We start from the raw sequence: 24573 nt of genomic DNA, 5'->3' as shown, positions 1-24573 counted from the left end.
CACTGGGTATTGGGTGTACTGTAGGGTTTGTGGTTTGCATTGCCTTTAGGTGGCACGTGGAACCAAGTCTGAATGCAATAATCTTAAGACTAAAGTTTCCCACATGACTGGGGTTTCGCTCATTAGGACTGCTGATACACAATTTTATGAAACTTTTGGATGACCCAAAAAGATAAACAGATTTCAGGTTAGCACTATTAATCCCAGATTAAAAAAAGCCTTATAAAAGCTTTTTATAACTTCTTATTACAAAAATAACAATAAGCATAATTCAAAATGACCATATATGTGATAATGGATAATGGAGACATAAGTAGAGCATGAACAGATATGCCTGTGCCATACTACATGAACATACTTCAAATTTAGTTAGTTAGTTTATTTAGTTTTTGAACATACTTGAATGAAGATCTTTACACTGTTTTATACTACTACTATTATTACTACTACTACTACTACTACTACTACTACTACTACTACTACTACTATTAATAATAATAATAATAATAATAATAATAGAATTTCTTTCTTGAAATTATTACTGTTATAATTATTAACCGAAATTGAAATGTTAGTCTGAATAACTGAACACTGTTACTTGTTAAAACTTTAAAAAAAAACTGTAAACATTGCCCATGTTATGAATTCAGTGTGCTAATATGAATGAAGAAATATGAACAAAGAAATTCTCAATAAACATTAAAAAAATATTATTTTGGTTGAAACTTTTGATCGTGGCTTATTTTGTGAGCAAAGGCAAGAGAATTAGGCAATATTATTATTAAAAATTAGACTATATTTTTTATTTATTAACAATTTCTTGTCAAATACTTTTAATTTAAGTGGGTTTTATAGTAAGTGGGTTCAAATGAATTGAACGAAAATGGGACACAACCATTAATTCACCAGACTATACAAGGACTCTTGACTGGAGAAAAAAAAATGACGCTCTTTGTTGTTCAGTGACTGTGTGTAATGTGGCTGTTTACAACAGCGAGGCTTGGGCAGTTTGGTTTCAGGTCAAGATGCACAGATGTATAGACAGAAAGCAAGTCACTCACGATAAAATACCTATCTGTCAATAGGCAAAAATACCACTTATGTTATCACTGCAATAATTACACAGAAATATAAAGCAACAGTTTTTCATCTTTAAAATTCTTATGCTGTCAAAAATGGCTGACTCAATTTTTCCTGTGAAAAATTAAATTTTTGTTTCATAATAAAAAGGACTTGCTGTGTTATTGTGTTGTACATACCATTACCATGTCTTCAGAATGATTGTCATGTGAATACAGAATTTGTTTATTGTTTGCATATATTTATTGATCATATAGCACTTTGTAACAAGAAGCTTATTGTTATTGGTGTGGCAGAAGTAATTATAATCAGTTGGCTGAACACTTACTGTTTTTATATAATGTATTCATCAAGACATCTATTGCCTTCCATTGGGAACCAATCTACATTTTCATTGTTTGCACAATACTATTATATCAAGCTATTACAGCAGGTTTTTTGTGTTATTCTACGTCACATTAGGGGAAAAAAACACACCAGAAGTCTCAATTTCATCAATGGACCGTATTTGTTTAGAAGAACAATAGAGTCCAGCCTCCCCTTTTTAAGACCAATGGCATCTTCTCTGACTGCTTTTCAGGAAGGTATAAAAACCAGTGGTACCTATCTCCAACCAGCAGATCACGTCTCATATCTTTTAAAACCACTGACATACACAGTGCACCTCAGTAAACAACATATCAACCGAGAACACCTCTGTAACCAGCATGCAGCATGTAAACGGCAGAGCAGAGAGTCACCTGAGCAGTCAGGTAGAGTGTGAATTAGAGAATGTAGGGAAACGAGGGTGGGTGAACAAGGCATATTGTGACACCCCTCCACTAGAAAGGCACCCCATCAGCACTGTCTACCACATTCCTCCCCGTGCTGGTGCATCTAACCCCTACCAGGCAGAGGCCACAATGCTAAATCAACAGCCAGCCAAGAAGAAATCTGGATGCTGCTCTATATTCCTACGAGGAATTAAAGGTAAGTGTGCTCTGACACATTATTTTCCGATCTCTTTTGTGTATCAGATTTACATGCTATATCTCTGAACACAATTCTCTGAAATGTTATCTTTTTTTTAAAAATGCACATTTCAATATTAGAGATGACTGAAGATAGAGATAGAGATAAAGATAGAGATAGAAATGAGTCAGTTGTATTGAATTATGATCATTTGCTGTGGAAGACAACAGTTTTGATGACAAATGAGCACATACTGCTTGGTTGAACAAAAAATTCTAATTCGGTAGGTCTGTGGGGAACAACACTGACAGAGGACACAGAAAAAAACCAAGAGCTCTTCCTCAAAACAACTCTCAGAGAGTTATTTGTCTACATTCTTTTCCTAGTGGACATGTGTTTATGTAAGTATGAAGGTTATGTAGTTTTTTTCCAATTTTTCAAAGCAGGTTACCAGAGCAGAGAAACACTTATAAATCCATAAACCTGTCAAGTGTATAACATTTCAGTATATTTCGGATTGCCTCAGCTATTATATATTTCACAGGTTTTAATAGGATTGTTATAATTTGTGTGATAAACTTGTACTATGATGTGTTATGTCTGACTTGAATGAATAGAGAGGATTTGCAGTAAGGAAAATAAATGTACCGGGGTTCAAGAACGTCATTGGAATCATCAACCTGTCTAGTGAACAATGTTTGTATTAATCCCCTGGTTTATTTTACTACTTTGTCCCATTATCTCTAGTGATCAGCCTCAGCCTAAGTGGCCATTATAAATCATCAACCACACCCCTGGTTTACACAGACCATTGTCTAGAGGAAACATTAATACTGAATGCAATACATGCTGGGCTCTGCTGTCTTCTACTGATAAGCCATTTAGTCTTTGTATAGTATAGTTGGATGTACATTGTTAATGGGAGCTATTTGTGTTCACGTTCATCAAACAAATCACCCTCCCTCAATTGAGGTCTTTAGGTTTTATGACTTGAGCAGGAGAGCGATTGTTGATTGAAACACCCAGCTATGATCAACCTTGCGTGTGTTTAAATGATTAATACAGATTATTAATAATCATGTTGCCTTTCAGTGACCTATGGCATGACCAGCTCAAGCACCTACTACTACACTAAAGCTATGAATGATTTGTTTGTGAATTCATTTGAGTCCATTGCCAGCATGGACGATTTTTGGACAGTGAGTAGCTCCTTGTTATCTTATTGTATACACTTCTTCTTTTTCTTCTTTTTCAACAACAACAACAACAACAACAACAACAACAACAACATTATTATTATTATTATTATTATTATTATTATTAATAATAATAATAATAATAATAATAATAATAATAATAATAATAATAATAATAATAACAATAAACATTATTGTTGTTGTTATTATTATTATTATTATTATTATTATTATTATTATTATTATTATTATTATTATCCTTGTATAGCAACTAGCTCAATGGTTTACCAAATTAGATACAAAAAATATCAGAACCACAAATTGACAAATTCTGTGTAAATTACTTTTATATAAATAATGTTATTAAATATAATAAAATAATGTTATGCCGATAGGCACAGGCTCCCTGTGACCCGAGAAGTTCGGATAAAAGCGGTAGAAAATGAGTGAGAGTGAGTGAGTGAGTGAGTAATGTTATGCCTATATTGTGCTGATTCAGTCAAAAGAACTTAAGTGGATCAGACAATGATGTTGGATGTAAAGGCCTGATTTGCAATCAACATTCCAACTCATCCCATAAGGTGTTTAGTGGGTTTTAGGTCAGGACTGTTCAGGCCACTGGAGTTCTTCTGTACCAAACTTGTTAAACCATGGATATCATATCTAAAATCATAACTTTGTTAGAACAGTGTTTCAAATTAGGGATGTTCCGTAGATGTTAAAATAAGAAAATACTGTCCAGAAAAAATGGATGTTACTATATCTGCAAATCAAATCAATTATAATCATAAAATGAATGGAGTTTACTGATAAACCTTCTCCAAAAGCATAAGATTTCACAATAAATCCACTAAAACCATTTTTGTATTGATGTCCTCAGTATGCAGAAGGTCCACTGCTGGATGGTCTTTACTGGACCACATGGTACAATGATAAGCCTCTCGACACCGGCTCACAGTCCTTCATTTACTATGAGAACATGCTCCTGGGAGTCCCACGAATGAGACAGCTTAAAGTCCAAAACAGTTCGTGCAAAGTGCCCAAAGACTTCCGTTCTGAAATTAGTAGCTGCTTTGATGTGTACAATGAGAAGAAAGAAGATGTCGATCAATTTGGACTTGTCAATGGATCAGCGTGAGTGAAGCCTCCTAAATGTTGACTATCAGATGATTGTACTTGTATGTTTAACATTGGTCAAATTCATTTTAAAATATACAGTAAGCAATTCTCACATTGTTTACAAGACCAAAATATATGAAACTATCCTGTAAGTCACCTAGGGAGTTACTTTGACTGCAATAGTTTTCATTAGACAGTTACTCCTAAAGCCATCTGATATCATTTCATATTGCTCAGAAATGACTCAATTCTTTGATTTTATTTCCTTCAGTTGGACATACCATACAGAAGCTCAGATGAAGGGTTCAAGTCACTGGGGTTTGTTGGCCACATACAGTGGAGCAGGGTACTATCAGGACCTTTCCTTGATCAAAGATGAAAGTGCTGCTCTCATGGCAGAACTCAAAGAAAACCTGTGGCTAGACCATGGAACCAGAGCGGTTTTCATTGATTTTACCACATACAATGCCAACATCAATCTCTTCTGTGTTATAAGGTACTAAATATTAAAGAAGAATATGTGTAAGTTAATGCATTATGCAACATGATTGCTTTACTGACGTGATAAAATATCACTGTTTCTTAGGTTGGTGGTTGAGTTCTCCGCCACTGGTGGAGCAATACCTTCATACCAGATACGGACAGTTAAGCTGATTCGCTACGTTACCTCATGGGATAACTTCATCATCGGCTGTGAGATAGTCTTTTGTGTATTCATCCTTTACTACATTGTGGAGGAGATACTGGAGGTTCGAATACACAAGTGCTCATACTTTACCAATGTGTGGAACATTCTGGATGTGGTAGTGTTGCTGGTAAGATTAAGGTTTTTACTGGCGAGTTATATACAGTTATATTAGTCAGTCCATCTGCCCCTACTGTTTTGCTTATAAGCTAAAATAGGCTAGCAGTATGATTTTGTTGTTTTTCTGTCCACAGCTTGCTGTTGTTGCAATAATCTTCAATGCATTCCGGACTATCAAAGTAAACAACCTACTTGGAAGCTTACTAAAAGACCCTAGCTCCTATGCAGATTTTGAATTTCTGGCATTTTGGCAAACACAGTACAACAACATGAATGCTGTAAACTTGTTTTTTGCTTGGATCAAGGTGAATACCTTATTAAAGTTTTTAACCTATACATAATTTACTTTCTTATCAATATCTAATGCAAAGTGGACAAGATTAAATGCAATCATGTGGTGCCCTTTGCCCCTTTAGATATTCAAATACATCAGTTTCAATAAAACAATGACACAGCTGTCCTCCACACTGGCACGTTGTGCCACTGACATCCTGGGGTTTGCTGTCATGTTCTTCATTGTGTTTTTTGCCTATGCCCAGCTGGGCTATCTTCTGTTTGGTACTCAGGTTGTATCATTCAGCACATTTCAAAAATGCATGTAAGTACTTGTTTCCACAGTTCATACAACAGTCATAGAAGATGATACAGATTTATTTTATTTTAGAAATGACATAGTAATACATACATTCCCAATGGTCTGCTGCAGTTTCACCCAGTTTCGGATCATCCTTGGAGACTTTGACTATGATTCCATTGACCAAGCAAACAGAATCCTGGGGCCAATATATTTTTTCACTTATGTGTTCTTTGTTTTCTTTGTGTTACTGGTAAGTTCTTCAATCTTGAACACAAATATGTCAATTTAAGCAAACCACAAGCTTTCTCCCAACTAACATGGATTTTGTCTATTAAACAGAACATGTTTCTGGCCATCATCAATGACACATACTCCGAGGTCAAGGAGGAGCTTGCCTCGCACAGTGATGACATCCATATTACAGATCTTTTTAAACAGGTGGGGATAGTAAAAATATTATAATTATATATAATTTGATCATTGAAAAACTCAAGCTAAATGCATGAGTAATATGTATTGATGAGTGCTGTATGAGTGATTGTACACTCAATTTCAGACCGTGATGAAACTGAAATTCAAAAAGGACAGGATCTCAGATGTTCAAAGGGCCTTAGATGGGTCAACAGACTTGGAGTTTAGAGACTTCAGAGAAACACTGAAAGAGTATGTCACATTTTATATTAATTTATCAACAGGCCAAGCATAAATGACCCACAAAATAATTATTTTTGTTTGTCCAGAATGGGTCACGATGATCATGATATCTCTGAAGCTTTCACCAAATATGATAAGGATGGTAATCAAATTCTAGACCGTGAGGAGCAAGATAAAATGAAACGAGAGCTGGAAGAAAAAAGGGTTTGGAACTTTTTTCCCCCTCATATAGTTTTTCCTTAAAATGTTAATGTTTCCTCTTATGTGTGCTTTACCATTACAATGTCTCAATAAAATTAGATGTCATTTGTTATTGTTTTTTTAACAGAATGCACTCAATGCAGAGCTTCAGAATCTTACGCATGGAAATAAAACAGAGGACAACATGACAACCTCTAGCTCAGTGCATCAGGAAAAGTTTCACATGTAGGCTATGCATACATACAGCACCTTCTAAACTTGAGCTAAAATGAGAACAGATCTGTGATCAAGCATCTAGAATTACCATCATTTGATAGACCTATAACTATTAAGGAAGAAAACAAAGAATTTCCGTTCTAAACAATACGTTGTTTTTTTTTCTAAAGCAATCTGACAGCAAATAGGACTGTTGAAAGACTCATGTCCGGCCCAAAGTAGAAATAATGAAAGTACATAGTAACTGTACCTAGGACTGGGCAACATAATAGCTATAATATCAACGCTGTGATAATTTTTTTCACAGAATGCTTTTCTATCATGTAATCTTTTTTGAGACAAGATATCTGAAATATTTGAAATCAAAAAGAAAAGAAATAGACTTGGAAAAGAATGTTTGGAAGAGAAACTTCAATTTACTTAGTTACAATAAGTGATTACCTAGAAGTTAACTGAAGTGTAAAAATGCTTAATAGTACCATATAAAAAATTAATCCTTTTTTCAATAAGAACAAATTTACATAAAGCAGTGGTTATAATTCTGCTCCTAATTTTTAGATTGTATTATTTTTCATTTGCATTTTTTTAAATAAATAACAGAAAAATATTTAAAATGTTTTAGAACTATAAGGCAATTTATCATTCTTTAAAAATTGTAACTACTGCATTGCTTCCATGTATACTTATAAATTTAATGCATACACACGCGCACACACAGAAATGCCTGAGATTCGTCATATGATTATTTTGTTACATCATCCACCACATTATGCTCAGCCAGGATTCCATCATTGTGTTCTTTCCGTTGTATGGTCATGAAATCCAAACTGATGCTGCACCTGTTCTAAAGGCCATTACTGCTCTTATTTAGGTTGGTTAAACAAGTGGCTGAATTGGAAGGTGCTTTAGCCATCACAACATCCAAGCTTGACATGGTCATGGAAAAATTAGGATTGCACGATACTGAAAAAGCAAACAAAAGACAAAAGAATGGACAAACACCTGGCAACCAGAAATGAGGTGAGTCTCAGGTTTAACCTTGCTGTGCACTTTCCTGCATGAAACTTTATTCTATGCACACAAGGTTTTTGTCATATTATAACTCTAACCATCACCCCCAATTAACCTTGTTATACTTTTGTTGGGTTTATTCTGATTACAGCAAGACAATGCACATCTGGAAGACTACATTTTGGTAAACCTGGAGCGAGTTCCCATCTTGGTCATTGGCTGCTTGATCAGATCATCAGATATTTCCAGCCCACTGTTACAGAGAGCATTAACTCTACAGGACACAGAAGCTTTCATGACTGAAATGTTTCAATCTAAATGGCTATAGGAAACAAACTACTACACCCATTAGAGAAGATATTATGCTCATCCAGGGATATAGCATACGTAGATGGCTATGGTTTAAAAAAAACTATCATTGAGATAAAATTGCCATTTTAAAAATTCTGCATGTATTTAAACAAACATTTCATCACAGGAGCAGGAAGACATCAACCTGTAGAAATCACACAGACTAAGTCTTTTATGTCCTGTGTATTTGCTGCATTGTGAAACTAGAGTACCTGCCATACATTTTTAATTATAACCAATTAGTGACATGTGTGAGTCTAATCAATTCTGTACAGCAGCTCAAGGGTCTAAACTAGGGGTCTTAAGAGTTTAAATTTCAAGAGCACAAAGATAGACATTGCTGCTCCACTGAGCAAAAGGCACAAATTTTCACATGAATAAACTCGTATAAAAGCATTTGCCCAATGAATTAAAAGTAAGACCCCATATGATATGAGATTAAAAGATGTTAGATGTAAATACCACATTAAGTCATAGATTCTGTGCCCTGGCTTCACCATTTGGCTAGAATGTAAAAACAGACTTAATATTTAAATCATCATATTCCTGTGTGTAAAGTGTGTAACTTTACTAATGCTAACTATTACCCTTGGAAAAATAAGCATATTTAAAAGCTTTTAATGTATTACATGTAATTAATTTTAGGCATATTAGAACTTAAAGAACGTGCTGAGCTTAAGCTGTTAATGTAAAATTGTGTGAAGTTGGTACACGTCATGCTTCAGATGTTACATGCTAGTTGCAAACTGTCAGCAATTAAATAAGTAAATAATACAAGTTTTGAATATTAATATTTTTTCTAGGTCATATTTGCCTCTAAATGTAAAAACAATGCAAATGTTATTTGAGGCCCAAAATAAAAAAAATAAAACATACATTAAATGTATTCCTAGTCCAACGGTTCATTTATTGACTCATTTAGACTTAAAATTATCAAATGCTAGGCTGCATTCAAACATTTTACCTATTACATTCGGTTCCTGAAGCAACCTCAACAAATGTGATTTGAAACATGCATTTCAAATCTACAAAGTTCCCCCCCTCCAAAAAAAAATCCCCAAATCTCATTTGTCTGGCTACTAGAGAACATGGCACGCATATTTGTCAAAACTGCAAATGAGAGTAAATCTACTGTAGGGTCTAAAAACAAACAATACATCTTTCTACAAGGGTCTCAGTTCAGTAAAACTGAAACTGTGTGACTGCAAATTAAGGCTTCTTTATAACACTGAGTGAATTCAGCATGTCAGCCACACAAACATGTGTCTATCAAGAGCAGCGCTGTTTCTGCTCTATCCAGAAAAAAAAGGACGATGTGCTGAAAACCCTTTTCCATACCCAGTTATCAAAGGTTATTTACATAATCAGACAGAGCAACCCTTTCTTTAAAATGAACGAGATTTCACTGTCGGTAAAACAGAGTAAAAAGATTACATCATACACGCTGTATCAAACTCTAGAATTTGGAGAGAAATGAGGAGCTAATGTGAATTAAATATACACAACTGCACATAGAAATTCATTTACACTTAAACATTTACAAGACACAGGTCCGATGAACCCCAAAAAGTGCCTTTACTTACATTTGTTTACTGTATCAGAATGGTTGTTTTGCTTCTTTAGGTACAAAATTTGAAGTCCATTGTGTAACTAACAAGCAAACACGTCAGCTATTTGGAAGGGCAGAAATTAAACTGTTTAAAATGCATTGTGTTTAGATCATGTACAGCGTTTTGCAATGTACCTGTGCACGTCCTGTAATTGGCAATAAGCAAATATATTGTTGAATACAGATGGAGGGGAAAATGTACAGTTTATTATGTCCGACTCCATTAAAACAATGAAAATAAATTTCGCAAATAAATTCAGTTTCCTGCTGAAGGCGTTCTATAATCAAAATTTGCTTCTTTGCACTTAAACCCTGATTCAGGTCAGTTCTGCATGTTTTCTGGGAAAAAGTCAATGACTTCTATTAGTCTCTTTATTCCCTCCTCACATGGGGAAGAGGGCTCCCACAAAAAAAATGACTAAGATGTTGGACAGTGACAAACAAATCACTGTGTCTGGTAGCCAGCCATGCCAAAGTTAGCCTGGTTCATCACAGGGCCAGGCTGTGCCTGAGAGGGCTGAGTCCCAAAACCTCCCACCCAGGCAGGAGACTGTGATTGTCTGCAAAAAGAAAGCAGGTAAGGAAGTGTTTTCAAATGCTGATGAAGTTAATCCAAATAAATAAATGGTTTTCCCAATTTTGTCATTCTGTTTCATTTTGTTCAAATATCAAATAATCACCAATTTAACAAAGTGCAGAGATTTTATGCTTCTTGTTGTAGAATACATTTTATAAGCTTCTGTACATAATTGTTGCCACAATCAAACCACTTACAAGACTATGTTTAGTGACCCGTTCCTTCCAAACATCCCAAACATTTACAATAAGACTCAGTACTCAATCAACTTACTCCACTCCAAAGCCCTGCTGATTCCATGTCTGTCCATACATTCCATAGGAAGGCACTTGCCATCCATTTGTCATGTACTGGCCATACTGCTGAGGATTTCCATACACCTGATTCCAGTGTCCCCATTGTCCATAATCCACCTGCTAGAAATAATTCAACATTTTAAGATCTTAAAATGGAAGTTTGCATTCCCAAGTAAAAATGTTCTAAAAATATTTATAAAATAATGCATACTTGTTCTGTTACAGGTTGGACAGTTTTTGCCATATCAGGTGACTCTTTGCCCCAGTAGCACTTCACAATATGTCCTTCAATGGTTGTTCCATTCACTGACACAATAGCATGGGCAGCACTTTCATGGGAAGAGAACCTGTGGACAAGAGAGAGTTTAAAGTAGGAGATAAAACTAGCCATAAATCATCTCAGCTAACGTAGGTGCTTTTAGTACACTATTCTGTCTACAAGGTTTGGTATGCGGAATATTGTAATTTGAATGCGTCTCCACAATAATACACCAAAGAGGCCGGTGAGAAAAAGATTTTGAAACACCCGAAAACAACGTTAAGTGATTTCGGACCAAGATGTGTTTACTTTACTGAAAAATACTGGTAGACTGATGTCAGTTTTTGCAAAGTAATTGCTCACAAGTAAAATAGGTTAAATTAGTTTTAGTCAACTGTCTACAAAAAGATAACTCCCAAGTCTAGGGCCAGTAATATCAGTTCCCTTAAAGGCTACTTTGGCGCCATCTGTTGGCAAAAGCACTGCAGCTACATGTTATAAAAGCTTGGCTTTGACTGGAATACAGCCTATGTACATTAAACAAAGACATCCTATTTAATTTCACAATTTAATTTGTTGGAAGTAACAGAACATTCAGCCATATTATAGTTTCAAGTCAAAAGATCATTTTGCATTTAGTTGAGGTGAGTTGAAGTAAAAAACTGCCCTTAGGACCTACCTGATAAAAGAATAGCCTTTTTCTGGGAAAACTCTGATTTCCATTATTTGACCAAAAGGTGAAAACGTCTGCCGCATAAGGTGGTCTGTCATAGAACAATGCAAATAACAATGAATATGTAATACCAATGCCACAAAATGCACAGAATATTCAATTTAATAGTGAATATGTAAAAACATTGTGGCTGTTTTACCAGAGAGCCCTGACTGGATGCCACCACAGTATACAGTGCAGTTCTGAGGACTTGACTGGTTCACAACATCTTCATATCTCAGCTGCTTTGGGCTGGCTAAGGTTTCAAAAACAAATCAATTATTAAAAACTGAGTAAATCTAACCATTCCTTACATCTGGCCAAAAACAAATACATTACACAGGTTTGTGGACATCTGCCCAATCACACCCATTTGTGATTTTTGAATCATTCCTGTTAAAAGAAGACAAGAGAATTAATAAGGTCAGGTGTTCAATAATGTTGAGGTCAGGGCTCTATGCAGGCGGCTCAAGTTCTTCCACTCCAACCTTTTAGTAAACCATGTCGTCTCACTGTGCACCCAGGGCTGTGCCATGCTGGAAAAGACTTGTTCCCTTCAGTTCCAATTAATGGAAAACTTAATGCTACAGCACACAGAAACATTCTAGATAATTGTATGCTTCCCAGTTTTGTGGCAACAAATTAAGGAAAGCTCACATATGGGTGTGATAGGTGACCAGATCCTTCTGGCCATATACACAGCATATAAACTTGCTTTAAGTTATACTCATTAAAAGAAAGAAAGAAGACAGAATGGTAATGCATAAGCCAATACCAAAAGTCTACAATTAAAATATTTTGCAGACACTCTTATCCTGAGCATCTTACATTCTTCTCATTTTATAAAAATGACCAGTTGAGGCGTCCAATTAATAGTCCAACATTTTTACTACCACTCTCTAACCTTTCTTACAAAGAATATGAATTATGTTCCATCAACTCAGCTCTTATTATATCTCAAAGAAAACCAAACTACACAGTACAGGACTTCTCCTGCACTAGGAGTCTATCTACTGACTGCTATGACATTCAGGACAGGTGACCATTTTACTCACTGTCTTGAGTATTCTTAGGGGCCGGCGGCTTCCGAGTGGCCCAGTTGGTTCGAATCTGCCGTCCTCCTAACCACTGGCCTCCCATGTGTACTATGGCATTCTCCGCATCCTACGAATGACATACAAATAAGCTTACACTATGCATTATTAACATATAGAAGGGAAATAAAAATAATTTGAAAAATTGCTAGTCTTTCGTCACTGCCTTTCTACGTTTTACAGTCCCTGCTTTTATTAAATATTAATAAAATTAGAATAAACTGAACCATGAAGAGATTAAAGGACGTAAAGGTTGAAGACATTTAGCTAATTACCATTTCAGTGCAAAAAGCACTAATATATTATTGTATTAAACTTAAATAAAACTGAAAATGATTCGTAATAAATATAATAAACAGAAATAGAAATAACCTTCACTGTGTGTTCCTGAGCTGGAGCCTTACCAGTTTGTTATAGAAGGACACAAATCCATACCCCTTTGATTTCCCTGTTGTCATATCCTTCACCACACGTGCATCCCTGAAAGAATATGACAAACCAGAGATGTCAGTTCACTTCAGTCAGCCAGCAATGTAGAGAAATGAAAGGAACCATACACACACACACACACACACAGGACTGTGAAGCATATTTACAATACCCTAAATAATCGAATGAATTAATTACACTACCACTTCTCTTTTCACTATACGTAAGCTATCATTAAGATAAGTTCATGCAACCTACAATACATTGGATTTGTAAAGCTCCTGCTCAGTCAAGGTTTTCATTATACAGTGATCCTGGTGTTAGACACAAGGCTTTACACTTTTATAACAGTAAATTTAACAAAACCACTACAAACAAATTCTTTCTTTACCATGCATTCCTAATAACTTCTGCTCTCTCTAACCATACCAGCAGTTATACAGAAATATCAAAAGTGGAAAAAAAGGAATTAAACGGCATACATGGCCTGTTAACAGATTTCTTTATTTTTCCTGGTCAATTCTTTACCACCAATATGGAGTTTGGGAAGCTGCAAATTTCGAAAAATTGACATTTTCAGAAATTTAAGAAAAGCAAACTATCAAAACAACTAGGCAATCCACAAAATACAACACAAGTTCAAGAAATACTGGAGGATTGTTAAAAAACTACACTACTTCAGTGTTAATACAAAAATATGGCATTATATAAATATAAAAAGGTAAAGAGTAAATAGAAAAAAATCTACATCTGAGTTCCCAGTGTGCACAGTTCCTTGCTGTTAGCCTTCAAGCTCCTGTCCAATCCTATGAGCATTTCTGTAAAATAACCAGAGTGCTATTAACTAACACTCACAGCTAAAAGAATCTGAAAAATGTTCAGCTTTATTATAACAATTTTACACCAAATATTGAACTGCTTTAAAAGTGAACAGTCAGATTTACTTACCATTTCTTCAATTTAATCAGGAGTGTGTAGTGGTGCAGATAATCTTTTTAAGGAACACCTTTAAAAGATGGCTCTAGACACAGTAATACCCACAAACCTAACCTTTGTAATGTTTTGGGAACTGAAAAACATGTGGGGACTTACTAGTGTTTTTGTGCAGTGACACTTATGAATCATGTCCATTTACATTTTAGGGATCCACCCTAATAATCACATCACGTCACTCCTACAACACGTACGGCAAAAGCAATCAACTCTGCTTTTGTCATTCTTCACCAAGTGAAGCTTAAAATAAAAAATATATATATAAAAAAAAAACATATGCTGATGATAAACTATTCTAAGGAATCGAAATATCACACGCCTGATTTCGTATTAACCTCAGTGGCACAAAGCACAAAACTACTTAATACTTACGAGATTTTCCCAAAGGGAGCAAATGCAGCTCTGATATCATCAGTAGTGATCTCAGGACTCAGATCTCCCACAAAAACATGGAAATGATCTGCAAGAAAAACAATGTTATCCTGTTTCAATAATAAAAAAAACATTCCAGCTGCATAAAGTGCATCAAAATACATAATGACTACCAAATGACAAACAAGGAATATGACTCGTTTTCAAATATTTAAATACGAGATAAATATTTAATTACATAATTACTTAATGCAGGAGACAATGTTAAGATAAAATCCAACTTACTGGATGTGTCTTTCTTCTGACTGCTTGGAGTTGTTGCCCAATTCACTTTGACTTCCTGCAAAAGGTTTAGACAAAAATGGTACTCTCATAAGCCTACCACTCATCATCAATATCTTAGTTCACACATCAGAAGCCCCCTATAAGGTGTACCTTTCCTAGAATCTTCCTCCCATTCATTGCTGCTAGAGCAGCTGCAGCATCTCTGTGTTCATAGAACTCCACAAAACAATATGGGTCATTGCTTGTGTGCTGCAATATAGAAAATCCAACATTATCCAACTGCAGAGAAGAAACAGCAGGAAATATATTATTAATCAGACAGATGGGACAAAATTGCAATCATTAAAAAGTTTACTTTTTCTTGGCTAAGCCTAACTGCGACTTTCATTGTCATCAATATAAAACTACCAATTACTAAAAAAACATAGGATATTAAATTTAAGGTTTTTATAAACATTTGCCAATTTTACTTATCAATTGTTCTTATTTATTTGCATTCATTATATGTAAACAATCATACATTGCTAATCAAAAACAAACTTGTCCTATATTATTGCTTTAAATTCTATTTCTTTTATATAAATAAATTCCATTATAGGATATATATCAGTTTCATAGTTAGCAAATAGCTCAAAACCAAGTAAAAGTAAGCTATTGATCAATCATAGCAAATTCTTACCTCTGTTATCATTTTACAACTTTTACAAGGACCGATCTGGGTGAAGAGCTGAAGAATTAAGTTCTCTGTGACATCCCTAGACAGGTTTCCCACGTAACTGCAGAAACAAAATTCCAGAGAGATCATTAAACCTCAGCTGACCACACATAAGAACATGTAACTACAAGATTTTTGGAGTATAGGTTGGATGAGGAAAGCAAATCTCTCCCTACACCTATTAATTGCATCAGACACTTAACCCAAAAGCAGAGGCAGTTTCTCATCTACATTTACAGCATTTAGCAGACGCCCTTATATCCAGAGCGACTTACATCTCACTTTTTATACAACTGAGCAATTGAGGGTTAAAAGGGCCTTTGCTCAGGGGCCCAACAGTGGCAGCTTGGTGGACCTGGGATTCAAACTCACAACCTTTCTGATTGGCAGAACACCGCTTTAACCACCAGGAAAAACACATCCCACTTTTAGTTCTGTTGGCATGTTTACAAGCTCATCTACTTTAAACTACAAATTAACAAAAGTCAGAAATCTAAAATAATTCACATAATATACTATCATATGGATTTGCAGGGCTCTATAGATTTGTCTGCGTTTTCACATTTTATATAGTTTGTATTAAAAAAAGATGAAGGCCAACAAAACAAAAACTGTACTCTCCGTTATGTGTATAGACTTTTGCTCGTGTTAGTGCTGTGATATGAACAGAACATGAACTGGATGTAGTTTAACTACCGTTATTTTACAATCGCATTTGTAAGAAAGTGGAAAACTTCATAATTCAAACGTAAACCTTTCCAGCTGTAAAAACTAAAATATATTTAATAAACCTGAGCTGTGAAACGTCTAGAAGCACATAAGGCATTGTTGGGAAAGAGGCCACAGCGACGGGGCTATTAGGCCTCCGAAAAATTAGCAGCTGAGGGACATAACAGACAATAGCTAACATGTAGCCCGGTTAGCTAACTGACGAGAACACTGGACCTATTTATATCTTCTTCGATGTCTAACATGGATAAATTGTTCACCAGTTGTTAGTTTTTAACGTTACGTTAAACATAATCTGGTTATCGATCTGTAAAATAAACTCTGGGTCGTATAACAAGTCGAGCCCGCGTACAAGTTAACGTTAGCCGCGGTGGCTAACACAGGCTAACGCTGTGAGCCGGCTAGCAACACAAATCCGTTTACAATAAACAAACTAAGATTTTATTCGCTCGGCAGAAGCGCACTATGTTTATACGCAGCTGACATTAATTTTCACACAGAACTGTGAGTCAGGATGCAGCTCTATTTTTCACTCCCCCGAGATAAACAGATATTTCAACGCTAACGAGTTAAAACACAGATCTGATCCAAGCAAATGGACTGGTTTTGTTTTGTAAATTACTTACAGGGTTTTTGGGTGGCTCTCGTCTTCCATCCTTAGATATCGTGCAAAGTTTAGTGTAACGTATTGATAACTCACCTATCGTTATAGCTTATGTAAAACAACACCAGACTGGTGAAGCTAGTTACTTTGCTTATTGTGTAGAAAATGGCGAAACCCGGCCAGCCAGGACTTCAATCAATGCGCATGCGCGAAGGATCACGGGGTTGGACATGAAACTGACGCAGGGTGTGTTCAAGCAGCACATTGATGCGCACATTTGAAAATTCTACACATTTCAAATAGTCATTTCCACACACTGAGCGTTGTGTATTTGCACACAGACCCAAACATAAAAATGTCATATGTTATGCAACCATAATTGCAGACACTATTTAAGATTCTAACATATTCTGTACATGACCGTAATGCAATAGCTACATGTTATATAAGTATAATCTGCGCAGCGTTAGTATTGCTCTAATGTCAGGCTCCTTCCTGGAGGTTCTGGATTGAACCACAGACTGAAACATGGCTAACATCCTAGAAATAATGGTTGAATTTAGGGCACTGTGTACTATATAGTAAAATTGTCGAATGACACTTTTAGCTAATTTATGTATTTGGGCATTTATTTTACTTTAAAACTGTTCAGTGTACTGCAATTATGCATATACAGACACCCCCTTTTAAAAAAAACAATAAAAAAAACTTGAAATGCTTAATTTTTTAAATAATAATGTTTTAGTTTAACCTTTATTGTATTTCTAGCACATTTACAAGTCTCAGTCATCTTGCCTTCCCATTAATCTGGAAAACTGGTTTGCATAAAGATCCCATTTGTGAAATCATCTCGCATTTTTGCATGGTGTTACCAATCCTATAGTAATAATGATTATCTGTTCACAGGGGAGCAAGAAATTGACAAATTAAAGGTTTGTGCCCCACATGTAAAAACACATGTGACCTGAATTCACCCTACCGTGTTTAGTGACCTGGACATGTGTGCACCATGCACTAGATCTCTTTTTGAAACATGGGAAACTTTATCTGAATATTTCTTATAAATGAGTAAACTGTAAAGTCCAAATATCATATTGATATACATATATAGAGAGAATTAATTTTATTTATGTTATGCAAATGAATTATAAATCCAAACATACAGATGTTTTTAATACATTTATTCATGTATCAAATGTAAGTTTACCCCAAATAATACCAAATATGAAACAACAACAAATAATAACAATAACAATAACAGTAACAAGAAGAAGAAGAAGAAGAAGAAGAAGAAGAAGAAGAAGAAGAATATAACAATTTTCCCACAGGTTAGTAAATGTAAGTTTACCCCAAATAATACCAATTATTATTATTATTATTATTATTATTATTATTATTATTATTATTATTATTATTAATAATAATAATAATAATAATAATAATAATAATAATAATTGACAAATAATAATACTACTACTAATAATAATAATAGCAAATACTACTACTACTACTACTACTACTACTAATAATAATAATAATAATAATAATAATAGTAATAATAATAAATAAAATTAGTAGTGGCAGTATTACAACAATACTAATAGGGTTACTGAAGTCGAGTGCATGATTAAGTGATCCTAATATAATACCAGCACATGTTATGTCCCGGGTAAAAGACTGAGCTAGAACTTTCTTCAGGAGATCACTAGTTGATTCTCAAAGCACCGCCCTTTCAGCGAGCGTCACCGCAGAGCTTCTTTAAAGGACCCGTGTGCGCCGTCATGGCACAATATTCAGGACCGAAGCTATATCGGAGTATGAAAACACTGTCTCCTGTTGAAACGATGGCTACCAACGATCCTCTGCCTCCAGGATGGGAGATTAAAATTGACCCTCAGACCGGATGGCCGTTTTTTGTAGATCACAACAATCGCATCACAACATGGAACGACCCCCGGCACGACAATAAACGGGTAAGCGCGATAACCTTCAGAGACAAGCTGCTGGGAAACGCGCTAGAAGTTCAGATCTCTGCTCTGGATCGCCTTCCTTCTACAAAAGTGTCGTGGGTGGATGCAATGTGGATGACAGCTGATCTTTTTTTCCACCAGGGAAAAAGATTTGATTTGATCTTTACTGCTGTATTAGTCTGTCTGTCTAACTTTACCTGGGATCCATTTTTATTAAATTGCGCAGAAAAATTCGAGTGAGTAAATGGACGCTAATAGAGCAGAATATGGGCTGTATGGCTGAGTTGTGATGTAGACATTGGCAGATATTCTGAAGTCTAGGCTGCGCGCCTGAAATAGCGCTTCCTCTCATATTCTCATAACGGCTGATGGGCTCCTAACGCAGGGAAATATTCTGGTGTTGTGATCTAAGCTTGACTGATGTGTATGTGTGTCTCAATGTGCGTGTGTGTGACGCACTGCAGTTATTATGTCGTCTAAAGACCCTGAGTGTTTGACCATCTCCATAATGTTTATTTAAAGACTCAGGAGCTGCGCAGACTGCGGTTTGTTGGGAATCTCGCTGGAACTGTGCGCCATCGCACCTCTGAAAGTTTTCCTTACATGGGATTTGAGACGGATCCACCCTCTCATTCTTCAGTGATAGCCAGTGTAAGCTAATGCCTTTAACCAGACAAGCCAAGGAAGATGTTCCAGTTGTCAGAATGAAAAAACCCCAAAACAAACCCAAAAAAAAAGACATTTCCTTTGGCTGCACCAACATTTAGCACGATTTAAAAGCCCTTAAGATGATCTACAATGGTCCACCAAGACCAACTGGGCTCAAATAATATAAACTCAACCTGACAGAGGGAGTGTTACTGTGGAATAGCTCATAAACTGTAGAGCACATTCCTGTTACAAAGTGAGCTTGAATCACTGGGGGGTGCAGACTAGTGCTCACCAGCTGGCATCTCTCATTAAGAAAGATCAACACTTGCTCTTGTCCAAAGTTAGTGTCACCAAGAATCTGCTGGAAAGACACAGCTGCCAGGAGATAAACTGGGTGCATGTTTATGCCAAACAGTCATAGGACAGAAGGTCACTCATGCTCTGTTCATCTGTTTACGATGACATGCCTTAAACAGAATTTTATTTTACTCTTCACTTATTAAGTATAAGATTAAGATGACTGCAAAACCTTATAATTAGCCAAAAGTTTTCATCTATGGTCCCACAATTTTATCTGGCAGACACCATGATTGCAATAACAATGTTACTACTTTTGCATATTTAGTAGATTTGTGAGATGGTCTGTGGCTGAACCCACCAGTTCACATAGATGAGTAAGGCAAGTCTTTTCTCATCAGGGATCTGTTTAGTGAAGCTCACCCCCTCACCAAGTATATTTTAAGCTGCAGTGTCAACCCAACAGCAATCCATTGAGCACACACACAGTGAGTCATGTCGTGATGGTAAATGTATGGCGTATATTTCTAGTAATACACAACATCTGCAGAATTTTTACCTGTATGACAATTTCTATTCTGAATTTAATCCTGGATCAACCATTTATGTGTTTTGGATTTTCAAACCGTTCAAAGTGTGAAACCACACCCATTATCTATGGGTTTCGTTTGCTCCCCTTTAGTCACTCTGAGCAATTTACAATTCCATTCAATTACTTACGAAACTGTATACCACAGCCTTGTTGAATTCTTGTTAAAAGGACTTGATTTTTTTTTGTATGACTGCATGGCATATATAGGTTTATATTAATGTCCTTATTCTAATACAGTATAAGAAGAGAAGGTGCATTTTTGCGCCACTGTTTAGAAAGTAAGAAAATAAGAGTTTATATCTGCTAAAACATAATCTATAACAGGAACTAGTATGTTTTACACAACATTAAATGCAACTATATATGGGTACAAAACTTTACATGCACAACATACCATGACATTAAGGTGTGATGATCCCCAATTGCAAAGTAATGATCACAGTGTAATACTTTAGACATGTGAAAGCATTTCATTATCTGTATAGGTATTTCACAGTATAAAAAGTTGCATATACCATTGCATTGTTATCAAACACAGTGTTAGGAACGGCATGTTAAAATGTTATAGCTGCTTATGTTCTTTTATTACTGGGAAGTTAGCTGCTCCAAGACAAAAAGTTTTACTATAAGGAAAATATCCTGGATTGAGCACAGAATTTTCTTTTTTGGTAATAGAACTATACGAAGAATAATATTCATATACATTTTGCGAAAAGATGAAAAATATGTAATGCAGTAAAAGATTTTAAAAGATTTGAAGGTAGGCTACACTAAAGCAGCCTTCAAAAGATTAAAAGTAGTAGCACATAGGATTTTCGTCCACTGTACAGGAATAAAGAATAGTGTATGTGTGAAATATTACATGGTGCTGAAAAGTGAAAGCTTACAGTGATCTGTGAGGTGACCAAGTGTCTTTGTTTTGCAAGAATAGTATAGTATATATTATAGTATAGAATAGTGTGATATCACTACAGCATAAATCAAGCCTTCATCCCAAAGCATTTTTCCAATAATTTAATGAGACTTGAGTAGATAATCTCAGTTGGTTTTAGGTAAGCCATATGTCTAAATAATTATAAGTAATTATTTGTAGCTCGTGCATCATTCCTGTGTTGCGACACTGACTCGTTAATTAATTGATTGTTTATTAATGTTGATTCATGTGTTTCAGGGTACTCATCTTCCCTCCAACGGTCCATGTGCATCTACAGAAACATCTCCTCAGGACATGCACAAGTTTTTTTTTCCGGAGATGAAACAGCCAGTCCTACGTCAAGGCTATATCCCCATCCCGGTTTCCCATGAAAATGTTGAACCCAGGCAACAACAATATCCATCATTCTCTTCTTATATGTATCCAACACACCAGCAAAACCTAAGAGCAGATGGCCGGACTCCATCCCCAACTCCCACACTGCACTGTCGACCAAGATCTCCAGTACAGGCCACGTCAGAGGCTGATTCCCACTGCCTGTCCTGTTCACCTGCTTCACATGGGCCTGAGGTACAATCCCAGAAAACTAGATTTATGATATATTTGGTTCATGGATGGAAAAAGTACGTCATACAATATTCACAATAAAATATGTCACTTTTTCCCTTTGAAAAAACCCAAACAGGTTAGATCGATAAATCTGTCTAATGCATGAGCTTAGACTAAGGACTTTGTAGTCTTTAGCAAAGTCTAATTCTAGAACCCTTAAATTGTTTTTTAGTTGAATAAGTGCATCATCAGGGTACTTTAAGTGCACTTCATATTCTCACACTATTAATACTACAAAATGCTGTAGAACTGAGCATAAATATATGATCTTTAGCCTCTCTTACTCTCTCTTTAATAATATCAGGAAGCTAGGAACTGTCCTAAGAACCCTTTGAATAACTTCTTTTTATATATATATAAAGTAATTATATATATATACTGTGTGTGTATATATATTACTGCATGCAGTAGTACAACAATGGTACTTTTGACCTATTTTGGTGAAAATAAATAACAATCATATTCTGAAATCATATATTTTATTGATTTTAGGTTCACCATGTGCACCATTCACCACAGGGGACACAGTCTCATACCAACTCTCATCATCAGCCTTCTAGACCCAGCAGCACAGGACTCCGAACAGGCTATATTTCCATTCCTGTCATTCATGAGGGGACAGGAGGCAGTGGAAGCCCGCAAACCCAAACAGCCCATCCTAAGCGCTTCTGGCAAACAGAGTACCAACCCTCTTCTCATATCCGCCAGCCAGAAGAGTGGAGTCCTAGCCCTGCTTTTTCCACACAAGAAAAAGTCCCAACCTACCGTGAACAAGTGCCCATCCAGCTCGAGCAGAATCGCTCAGCTAGTCCTATCTTACTCCCCAGTGTAAGGGCTCAGGAGCCAGTCAGGGCACAGGTCATGACTGAGAGGCCACAGGTATGTTGTTAGAGTTAATAATTAGGAGTGTTTAATGCAGAGAGATACACTAAACACACAGCAGCATTAAGCATTAATATAAAACACTAGTGTGAACTATGAGATTTTGTTTAGAATAATGAAGCTAAATTAGATTACTTTATTTCTAAAAGAAGGATGACGAGAGAGATCATTATACTTTCAGAAATAATATCAACATTCAGAGCTTTAAATTGCAAAGACAGGAACTAATGTCTTAATATCTTATCTTCCCAGGTCCAGCAGCATGTTGTGCATACAGAGATTCCCCCTAAAGTTGAATATCCTGTTGAACATCGTACCACCCACCCCTTTGAGATTCCTATTCAGAGAGTGGTTGAACCGCAGCAGTCTGTACCACATCCCATATCACCACTGACACAGCATCCCATTCTTGAATCTGAACAGGAAATACACAGCCCCATACAACAGCCTGTGCTACAATCTGAACAAGTGCCACCTCCAGTGCCAGAAACCGCTAATATAGGTTCCATGCCACTTCCCACAACACCAGAACCACAGGAACCAGCAGCTCCACAATCAGATGTTCACGTTGAGGAGAAGGTGGAGCCAAACTCAAGTCACCCAGGACTGGGGAAGGTACAGCAAATATTGGCACGAGTGGAGAAACTGGCCCAGGAAGTGAAAGGTTTTTATGGTAAAAAGAATGATAAAAGATATCTGACACTGGAGGAATTTTTGACCAAAGAACTGTTGGCTCTGGACTCGGTTGATCCAGAGGGACGTGTAGATGTGCGTCAGGCCCGACGTGATGGTGTCCGCAGAGTACAGACCATTCTAGAGGAACTGGAGACAGTGAGTGAGAAATCAGAAGCAGAGTTGAACATCTGCAGCACTGAAGCTGAAAAAGGAGAGCCAAGTTTGTTCAATCAGGCAGACATGGAGAAGGCTAAGGAGATATCATAACTGCAAACCAAAGCTCTAGCGTGACAGAGACACCAATCACATCTTCTCAGTCTGTTATTGGTTGCATGCACAATTAATATAATTGTTCCATTGGCTGACAGTTAATATGTGATTTGTTTGCTGCGTGGAGTTATGCGTGCTATTATGTGATGGCGCTCTTGTGGAATTTTACTGTACAACTGTCTTGTAGCAGGACCATAGTGGTGACTTTGTCAGTTTCATCCTGAAACTGAGTCTGAATAAGAGGCCTTTAATTCAAATGAATGTGCTTTATTTTAGCTTCTACTTAGGATGAGTATCCGATCTTTGCCTTTAGTCTTTTCCACATAAGATGAAAAGCTTTTGAAATTCTAATAAGAATACCGATTGTTTCTTAGCAGCACACTGATTTTGTTAAATGATTTTATAACAGTGGGCAAAGAAAAACAATTAAGTATTAAAAATGGTCAAGGTTTCACATGAAAACAAACTCCTTATATACCTATACTTTACATTTGGAAAACAAAAACTGATCAGATAAGTTGTGTTTTGACTATCATGTTGTGATCCTGATACTTGTCAACATCAGTATTAATGGTTGAATGATATAGAAAACAGTGTTATATTTCTATTCTATTTTTGTGCCAAAATGAACATTTTTACATATTTTCCAGTGGTAAAAATGTCATCCATCTCCATTAAAGTGTATTCTCTTAAAACACAAAATATAAATGAATAATAAAAGACATGAAAAGTATACTGTTTATCCCTTCTCATGTGACTTCTGTGAGGCTTTAGAGCTCTGCAAGCCCTTAAGGACTACAATATAAAGTAGCAGCATACTGTTACAATTGATTGCCAAGTAAGTTGTCATATATGAAT

The 24573-nt window shown here is 36.0% G+C and overlaps 3 protein-coding genes across 15 annotated transcripts; 2 read left to right on the top strand and 1 right to left on the bottom strand.

Annotated features, from left to right (window-relative positions):
* The first annotated feature begins 1720 nt into the window (after positions 1-1720).
* pkd2l1 (polycystic kidney disease 2-like 1) lies at positions 1721-8825 on the top strand. Its single transcript, XM_027136281.2, has 15 exons — positions 1721-2049; positions 2319-2432; positions 3124-3230; positions 4108-4361; positions 4618-4842; positions 4933-5161; positions 5286-5456; positions 5568-5749; positions 5858-5978; positions 6068-6166; positions 6285-6391; positions 6469-6586; positions 6711-6808; positions 7671-7819; positions 7962-8825. Exons 1-14 carry the CDS (start codon positions 1788-1790, stop codon positions 7816-7818), a joined length of 2235 nt encoding a protein of 744 aa, XP_026992082.1. The 5' UTR covers positions 1721-1787; the 3' UTR covers position 7819; positions 7962-8825.
* Positions 8826-9047: 222 nt separating this feature from the next.
* On the bottom strand, positions 9048-17058 carry tial1 (TIA1 cytotoxic granule-associated RNA binding protein-like 1). 13 transcript variants are annotated; one of them, XM_047812435.1, is made up of 15 exons: positions 16858-17007; positions 15467-15563; positions 14938-15036; positions 14788-14842; positions 14503-14590; positions 13886-13955; positions 13620-13687; positions 13113-13188; positions 12670-12778; positions 11954-12007; positions 11775-11870; positions 11582-11666; positions 10855-10990; positions 10621-10763; positions 9048-10330 (listed from the first exon to the last, which is right to left on the bottom strand). In XM_047812435.1, coding segments are annotated over exons 7-15 (816 nt in total). In that variant the 5' UTR covers positions 13622-13687; positions 13886-13955; positions 14503-14590; positions 14788-14842; positions 14938-15036; positions 15467-15563; positions 16858-17007; the 3' UTR covers positions 9048-10215. The 13 variants fall into 13 exon arrangements, 12 of the variants coding, with proteins under 12 accessions (XP_047668391.1, XP_047668387.1, XP_047668388.1 ...); XM_047812431.1 differs by lacking the exons at positions 13620-13687; positions 13886-13955 and having other exon boundaries at positions 14938-15066; positions 16932-17058; XM_047812432.1 differs by lacking the exons at positions 13620-13687; positions 13886-13955 and having other exon boundaries at positions 16932-17058.
* A 1541-nt stretch (positions 17059-18599) lies between these two features.
* bag3 (BCL2 associated athanogene 3) lies at positions 18600-24455 on the top strand. The gene is made up of 4 exons (XM_027136302.2): positions 18600-18808; positions 21517-21849; positions 22381-22767; positions 23023-24455. The coding sequence occupies exons 1-4, from the start codon at positions 18617-18619 to the stop codon at positions 23710-23712; spliced, it is 1602 nt and encodes a 533-aa protein (XP_026992103.2). The 5' UTR covers positions 18600-18616; the 3' UTR covers positions 23713-24455.
* Positions 24456-24573: the final 118 nt, after the last annotated feature.

The sequence above is a fragment of the Tachysurus fulvidraco genome, chromosome 4, assembly GCF_022655615.1.
Source record: "Tachysurus fulvidraco isolate hzauxx_2018 chromosome 4, HZAU_PFXX_2.0, whole genome shotgun sequence".
In the NCBI taxonomy this organism is placed as follows: Eukaryota; Metazoa; Chordata; class Actinopteri; order Siluriformes; family Bagridae; genus Tachysurus; species Tachysurus fulvidraco.
The sequence above is the reverse complement of the archived record's forward strand: the minus strand, read 5'-3'. Positions and strand labels throughout refer to the sequence as shown.

Coding starts and splice junctions, on each gene's coding strand:
- pkd2l1 (XM_027136281.2), top strand. CDS start 1,788: ATGCAGCATGTAAACGGCAGAGCAGAGAGTCACCTGAGCAGTCAGGTA. Junction 2,433..3,123: donor CCTAGTGGACATGTGTTTAT/GTAAGTATGAAG, acceptor GTTGCCTTTCAG/TGACCTATGGCATGACCAGC. Junction 5,750..5,857: donor AGCACATTTCAAAAATGCAT/GTAAGTACTTGT, acceptor GGTCTGCTGCAG/TTTCACCCAGTTTCGGATCA.
- tial1 (XM_047812428.1), bottom strand. CDS start 16,886: ATGGAAGACGAGAGCCACCCAAAAACCCT. Junction 15,564..16,857: donor GAGAGCCACCCAAAAACCCT/GTAAGTAATTTA, acceptor TTGTTTCTGCAG/TTACGTGGGAAACCTGTCTA. Junction 10,991..11,581: donor AAAGGCTATTCTTTTATCAG/GTAGGTCCTAAG, acceptor TCTTGTCCACAG/GTTCTCTTCCCATGAAAGTG.
- bag3 (XM_027136302.2), top strand. CDS start 18,617: ATGGCACAATATTCAGGACCGAAGCTATATCGGAGTATGAAAACACTG. Junction 18,809..21,516: donor CCCGGCACGACAATAAACGG/GTAAGCGCGATA, acceptor CATGTGTTTCAG/GGTACTCATCTTCCCTCCAA. Junction 22,768..23,022: donor TCATGACTGAGAGGCCACAG/GTATGTTGTTAG, acceptor TTATCTTCCCAG/GTCCAGCAGCATGTTGTGCA.